The sequence below is a fragment of the Priapulus caudatus genome, unplaced genomic scaffold (genome assembly GCF_000485595.1).
Source record: "Priapulus caudatus unplaced genomic scaffold, Priapulus_caudatus-5.0.1 Scaffold326, whole genome shotgun sequence".
Lineage (NCBI taxonomy): Eukaryota > Metazoa > Priapulida > Priapulimorpha > Priapulimorphida > Priapulidae > Priapulus > Priapulus caudatus.
This window is the reverse complement of record NW_014577387.1, coordinates 186,288-193,315: the sequence shown is the minus strand read 5'-3', so window position 1 is coordinate 193,315 and position 7,028 is coordinate 186,288. Positions and strand designations below refer to the sequence as shown.

General features: G+C 50.6%; 1 protein-coding gene across 1 annotated transcript in view; it reads right to left on the bottom strand.

Annotated features, from left to right (window-relative positions):
• The window catches only part of LOC106809078 (DNA topoisomerase 2-binding protein 1-like), a 46,273-nt gene that overhangs the window by 25,468 nt on the left and 13,777 nt on the right, over nucleotides 1-7,028 (bottom strand). The window contains exons 9-13 of the mRNA XM_014812028.1: nucleotides 6,686-6,876; nucleotides 6,322-6,485; nucleotides 5,090-5,189; nucleotides 4,735-4,852; nucleotides 2,906-3,015 (exon numbers count right to left, since the gene is read on the bottom strand). Coding sequence (XP_014667514.1) covers nucleotides 2,906-3,015; nucleotides 4,735-4,852; nucleotides 5,090-5,189; nucleotides 6,322-6,485; nucleotides 6,686-6,876 — 683 coding nt within the window. The remainder of the gene's footprint in view (nucleotides 1-2,905; nucleotides 3,016-4,734; nucleotides 4,853-5,089; nucleotides 5,190-6,321; nucleotides 6,486-6,685; nucleotides 6,877-7,028) is intronic.

Genomic DNA, 7,028 nt, shown 5'->3' with positions numbered 1-7,028 from the left:
TGCGACCTATGCTCAACACCGACTCACACCCATGACGCATTACGTTTGTCGCAGCGACACTTTTTTTTTATAAAGTATGACATGTTAAAATAAAATGCACACTTCATTGCTTAATTTACGGTTTGTTTTTAAGTGTTGAGATTTTGTGGCCTTTTATTGTTCGCTGCGAATCAAAGTACATCAACAACCACAGCAAATTTAGTAAGTCTTACTGATGTAAACCTTTTAAAATATCATGCTTGAAAATGTTACGGACTGGGACCCGGGACAGCAAGTCCGCACCAGGACGATTCCCGGTGAGAGGGACACTTTGGACGTCTGCCAGAGCAGCCACAAGGCCACGTAGACGGAAAAAACTCGTGAACAGACACGGAACTAGACTAGAGAAAGAAAAACAGCAAGAAAGCGACTAGAAAGAGTGCTGCGCATGGGGGCGGGGATCACGGGACCGTCGTTGATCGTGGCACGTTGGGCCAGCCGTAACGCGGGGCGACCGGCGGAGCAGATCCTACTTCACTTTTGAACCCAGCATCTCGGCGATGTAATCAGGACAATCGCGCTCGTCTCCACGAGAAACTGAACTGCAAGAGCAGTGGAGCACGCATTAACGATGCCGTGCGTACGAGATGCGTTGTACTTGATGAGCGTGCGTTTAACCAGCGGACATTAACGAGCCCGGGCGTTAACGAGCGCTGCCATTAACCGAGCATGCTATTTAACGAGCGTGCGTTAACGAGTGCCCGTTCCTGAGCGCTGCGTAACGAGCGTGAATTAACGAGCTGTGCTGTTTAACGAGCCGTGCATTAACGAGTGCGTTGATAGAGCTGCGTTAACGAGCGCTGCGATTAACGAGCCGTGCATTAAACGAGTGCGTTTGAATGGCGTGTGTTACGGAGCGTGCAAATTAACGAGCATGCATTAACGATCGGTGCGTTAACGAGTGACGTTGATTGAGCCGTGCCGTTACGCAGGCGCTGCATTACGGCGTGCATTAACGAGATTGCAGTTGATGGAGCGTGCGTTAACGAGCGTGCATTAACGAGTGTGCATTAACGAGCGTGCGTTAACGAGCGTGCATTAACGAGCGTGCATTAACGAGCGTGCGTTAACGGCGCTTGCATTAACGAGCATGATTAACGAGCGTGCCGTTAACGAGTGCGTGATGATGCGTGCTGTTAACGAGCAGTGCATAACGGAGCGGCTCGTTAACGAGCGTGCATTAACGAGTGCTGTTAGATGAGCGTGCTAACGACAGCGATGCATTAACGGAATGCTGCCATAAACGAGTGCGTTGCATGAGCTGCAGTTAACGAGCGTGCATTAAAAGCGGTCGCATTAAAGAGCGTGCATTACGAGCGTGCGTTAACGAGCATGCATTAATGAGCGTGCGTTAACGAGCGTGCATTAAAGAGCGTGCATAACGACGCCGTGCATATAATGGCTGTGCCGTTAACGAGCCGTGCGCTTAACGAGCGTGGCATTAACGAGCCGTGCCGTTAAGAGCGCTGGACATTACGACGAGCGTGCATTAATGAGCGTGCCGTTTAGACGAGCGTGCGCTTAACGAGCTGTGCACTTAACGAGCGTGCATTAACGAGCGTGCGTTAACGAGACGCACCACCGCCGGCGATACTCACGCAATCGCCGCGGTAACGCGCTCAGTATCGACGCCACGAGACGTTCAATCGTTTACATTTTTTACAGTAGATGGAGGCAGCATAACATGGAGATAACTCGCGAATGATGTCGGTGTACGCACACGACGCGCGCGCCACGTCAACGGAAACGTGCAAACTGCTCAAGAAAGCGACGGCGTCCCCTCAGCGAGACGCCAACAGCTCACTCACGCTCACTGAAGCCACGAGAGAATGCTCCTGACAAGACAATGACAGCCCCCCTCCGACCCTACCGCACTCCCGACACGATGACGCACTGTGGCCCCTACCCCATGCGCCGGAGCGCTGCATACCTGATGGAGATGACCAGTCGGTGGCGCCTATTCCCCGCTGCCGCTGAGCCGCTGCCGTACCTGATAGAGATGGACGCAGTCGGCGAGTGGTTTCGGACTGCTAGTGTCACGTCGACAGGTGCTGAACAGCTCGTTAGCCTGTAAGCGTCGTCACAGGTGCCGCCTCCTCCATGTACACATTTTGCTGCAACACATCGACACAGCGCACGCATTCATCCTCAGTTGAACGACGCGTCGGCTTCGGATGCGCGATTGTTCGAGACGGGGACCGCGCACGATTCGCTTGTGAACGACGCGTCTTCGGGACGCGCGATGTTTCGAGAACGTGCGACCGCGCACGCTGTCTGTGAACGACGCGCAATCCACGTCACACAAACATCGAACACGACTGCTCGGCAAGAATTTATTAGGACTCTCCTCAATCCCCCTCCTCCTGGGTCTCCCCCTCGCCCACCCCACCTCTTCGCCTGCCCACCCACTCTCCGCCTCGTCCACCCACCTCTCTCCCTCTACCCACCCCCACCATCTCTCTCTCTCTTCGCTCTCTCTCTCTCTCTCTCTCTCTCTCTCTCTCTCTCTCTCTCTCTCTCTCTCTCTCTCTCTCTCTCTCCGTGTAGCATCAATTTCACGTGAGAGACTGTACAAAATCACGAAGTTGATATATATTATAAGTGATAACTGGTCATTCCGATCACCGTGTTATTACGACCAATTAGTAGCCTATTGTCCGCTGGGAAAGATCAAACTGGATGCATTAATCAATGTGATCTATAGCGTAACGTATAAATATTACATCCATAAAATTATTTCTTTTCCATCATCGGAGGCTGCCCGACGAAATAATTCCAGACGACAGTGTTAAACGACATGGAGGCACGGTGGCGATCTGCCAGGGAGTTAACAATTCCTTGATGTCGTAGCAGTGAAGGTTCCTACCAGCCAGCAGTTAGTGACGATCTCTCCAACGGTCGCGGCGACCGGGCAGCCCGTGATGGGCACGACTCCGTAGTCTGCCACCGCTCTGCTTCTCGCATTCACCATCGTGCCTGAACGAAAGACAGCGGAGCCGGTCCATTATTCGACGACGACTCAGTCGGCAGAGAATTGTTCGTGGGACGGCAGAGCCGGGGAGACAAGTGAACGCCAGGTTTGCGAGCGATTACCTCCTTATATGTATATATATATAATAATACACATATATTATACATTATATTGTATATATACACATATACATATATATATATATGTATGTATATAAAACCAAAGTCAAATAATAGATTAAGGATGTTTAAAATTTAAATATATAATTCGAATTTATATATATATATATATAATTATATATGTATATATATATATAATTATATATATTTATATATGTATTATATATATGTATATACATTATATATTGATATTATATATATATATATGGTATTATATGTTATGTAATATACATATATATATATGTATATTATATATATATATATGTATATATATGGTATGTAGAGACACTCGATTATTCAACGGGGGGCAGGGGGGGGGGAAAAAACGTGGATTACCTCCGTTCTCCGTGATGAGGACTCTGTATCTGCGGGCCTGTGTTCCTCGTCAAGCGAAGACGGCAAACGTCTTGTCCGCGAAACAGCATGACCTCCTTCCTCCTCCTCCTCCTCCTCCCGTGCTCCTCCTCCTCTTCCTCGTCGCCGCCTGCACTTGGACTTGTGACATCCACATCGCTAGGCGTAGCGAATGCACCAGATGTCAACGAGAATTGACTTCCTTCGCCTGAGAAAGAACAGATTGGAAGAACTTGCCTCGAAGCAAAACAAAAAGCAGACGGCGAACAGCGATACCGTCGAACGTCGATGTCCCGTGAGTCCGAATCAGGAGAGAGCAGCGCCACATAACAACACTGCATGTGCTGCACACGTAGTAGGAGTAGGACGATTCATCGAATATATATTGATACAAACTTAACGATACACGCTATATATAATCCAGCACGCTTGACCATTCACAAATTAACCCACGTGCGATACTGACTAAAATCCATTATCATTTTTGATTAGCAATAGTTTATCCAAAACAAAAGAAATAACACAATTTTGAATTCCTTAGCAATGTTTACTTAAGCGCTCCGCGATACCGATTCGGAAACATTCACGATATTAGTAAAAAGTACGGTTAAGTGAATAGTTTCATTAGGTAGTTTCTCTTAAGGTATCGCAATACACCAGCCTATCACGTAGCGGTATGATATCGCCGACACAGCTCGCATCGTGAGCTTATCGCGTATCGTCCCGTCGCTACTGCGTAGTTACCTTTGGGGTGCCGTACGTGGCGTGCTGCCATGTGGCGGCCGGCTCTGTGAAATCTTTCTGGCATCGCTTTAAGGGAGGGTGCTGTCACCCAGTCCGCCGGCCATCGACGCACCTGCTGGCCATCGCAAACATTCCGTTCACCACCCCCACCCGCGACTTAGTCGAAACATCAACGGGATTTGTCAAGGCGTTTCAACCAGTGTAGCCACGGCCGACCGAAATCCACTGTGGTTTTTAAGATGGTCGAGTTGAGATGCCGGGTGTATGCAGAAACAACCAGTTAGAGTGCAGAGAGTCCCAGTTAAAACAGCTATGTGCGATCGAAGTCGCAATGATTTTTTGGTTTTTGGATTAATTCAGAAACTTTTGAAGAATAATGTGTTGGACTACTCCTCGTGTCAGGCACGTTTAGAGATGTACAGTAAGTGTGGCTAAGGTTAAACAAACTCTGGCTTGTCCTGTCGTAGATACTGGGCCTCATCAGGGACATGTCGTCTGCCCCTGTGAACGGGTGCCTGTCACAACGCTTACTTCTTCCGTAAGGTTGCATCTGTATTTCTTTCTGCTATAAGCATGCAAAATATATAAATATATTAAATTGATGAATAAGATTGTCATGCAATAAAATGTATCAATCATTTAATATATATAGCATACTATATAGACATATACATATATACACGCATGCATGCACGCACGTAGCATGCACACACGAATGACATCGCACATGCCAACGCACACGCACACGCACACACACAATGCTGAATTGATTAATTTCCGCCCTCCCTTTATCGGGCCTCACCTTCGCTGCGGCGGCGGCCGCTTGTGGTCCAGGTCCAGGCCCACACGTAGTTGTGCGGGTCCGAGCACCACTTCCCTTCGTCATGCTGCTGCACCATCCACTGTTGACAATGCAACGGCAACTACGCTGGCGCCGAGAGACACGACCACGGTCACCGCAGACGCCGACACTTCATAATTAAGCTAATCCTCACAAACACGAACACTAGTTCTATGACCACAGCTGACGAACACTGGTGTAACGCTTAACGTTAAAGCACGAAATAGCACCCAGTGATGGCCCCACCTACATGCCAGCCACTGCATCCTACGCTGGCGCCATTACCTTGCCACTGCTGGTGCACTTCATCTCGGCACTGCCCTGCCCTGCCTACACCACATACTGCAGGCGCCAACCTACCAGAGCTGCCTGGCGCCATCTAATACTTGTTCATGCGACACCGACCTGCTGCTGCCTACCACATACGGCTTAGCGCCACCTACCTCACACTGCTGGCGCAACCTTGCTTCTACACTGCTAGCACTGCCTACCATGATATGCTAGCGCCACTACCTCCACTACTAGCGCAGGGGGTTCAACATTTTAAACTTTTATTCACTAGGACCATTCGCCTTAGTAACTGAGGCAAAACCACTAGCCCTGTACCTAACCTTTCACTAGCCCAGAACCCAGACATCTGTTATGGAAAACTTTATTTAGATAAGAGTTCGTGTCATCGTATATGAATTCATAGATGCGTTTCCCGCGCTAAATCCCGCGCGTCTAGGGCGAGCGTCACGGTGCAGCATTCGTATTCTTTCCACCACGGGCATACACGAGCACACGATTTATCGATCGTCTACTGCGGCTGGCAGAAAGCCACGTTATTGTTTTTGCCAAAGGGTAGACTGGTATCCGGCCTCACGCTCTGCTAGACAATGTACACGCTCTGCGACAACCAGTGCGGCCACGAACCAGTCTAGCCAGAGGTGACTTTTCAGTGCAATATATATGACCACTTCAAACACGACCAGTCGGGCTACTAGCACTCTGGTTGTATGCGACCGGACCAAGCATTTACCCGACTAGGTCGGTCGGACGTGGGTTAGTGTCGAACCCTGCTAGCGCCACCTACCTCGCACTCCTGGCACCACCTATCTCGACCTGTTAGCGCCACCTACATTGCACTACTAGCGCCACCTATAATCTCGACCTGTTAGCGCCACCTACCTCGCACTACTAGCGCCACCTACCTCGCGCTGCCCGCCCGCAGCCGGCTCGTGATGGCGTCGACGGCGCCGCACATGACGACGTGGGAGACGTTGTCGGTGAGCTCGCTGTACCACGTGCCGCCGCCCACGTTGATCAGCATCTTCGCCTTCTCCAGCCTCCCCGGCGAGAAGCCGCTCAGGTAGATCTGTAGAGGGAGCCACGCGTCACAAATACTCAAGCAAATACAAAACCAACACACAAATACTCGCATCCCATAAATCCTCCGCCCCAAAATTTCATCCGCGATGCAAGCGCGTAATCGACGCCACAAACACGACACGTACAAACGCGATTAACCCAGCGAGCGATTCTGCGCACAGAACGCTCACAGAGGGCGCCACCGACCTTGCATCCATCGAGAAACATGTCGCCGACGACGTGGCGCAGCTCGAGGGCGTCGAACGCGTCCCTAGGTGGCGCCGGCGGCGGCGGCGGCATCGTCGAGTCGTTCAGCATGGTGGTCATTGCCGTCTCGTTGACGGTGCACGCGCTGATGTCGCTGATCGCGCTCATGTTGGCCAGCGTCGACATGCGACCTGCGAACACACGCACGCATGCGCCCGCTGTACGTGTGCACGACCGTGACGAGAGGGAGGGAGAGAGGGGAAAGGGAAAGGGAGAGAGAGGGGGGAGGGAGAGAGAGGAAGAGAGAGAGAGAGAGAGAGTGAGAGAGAGAGAGAGAGAGAGT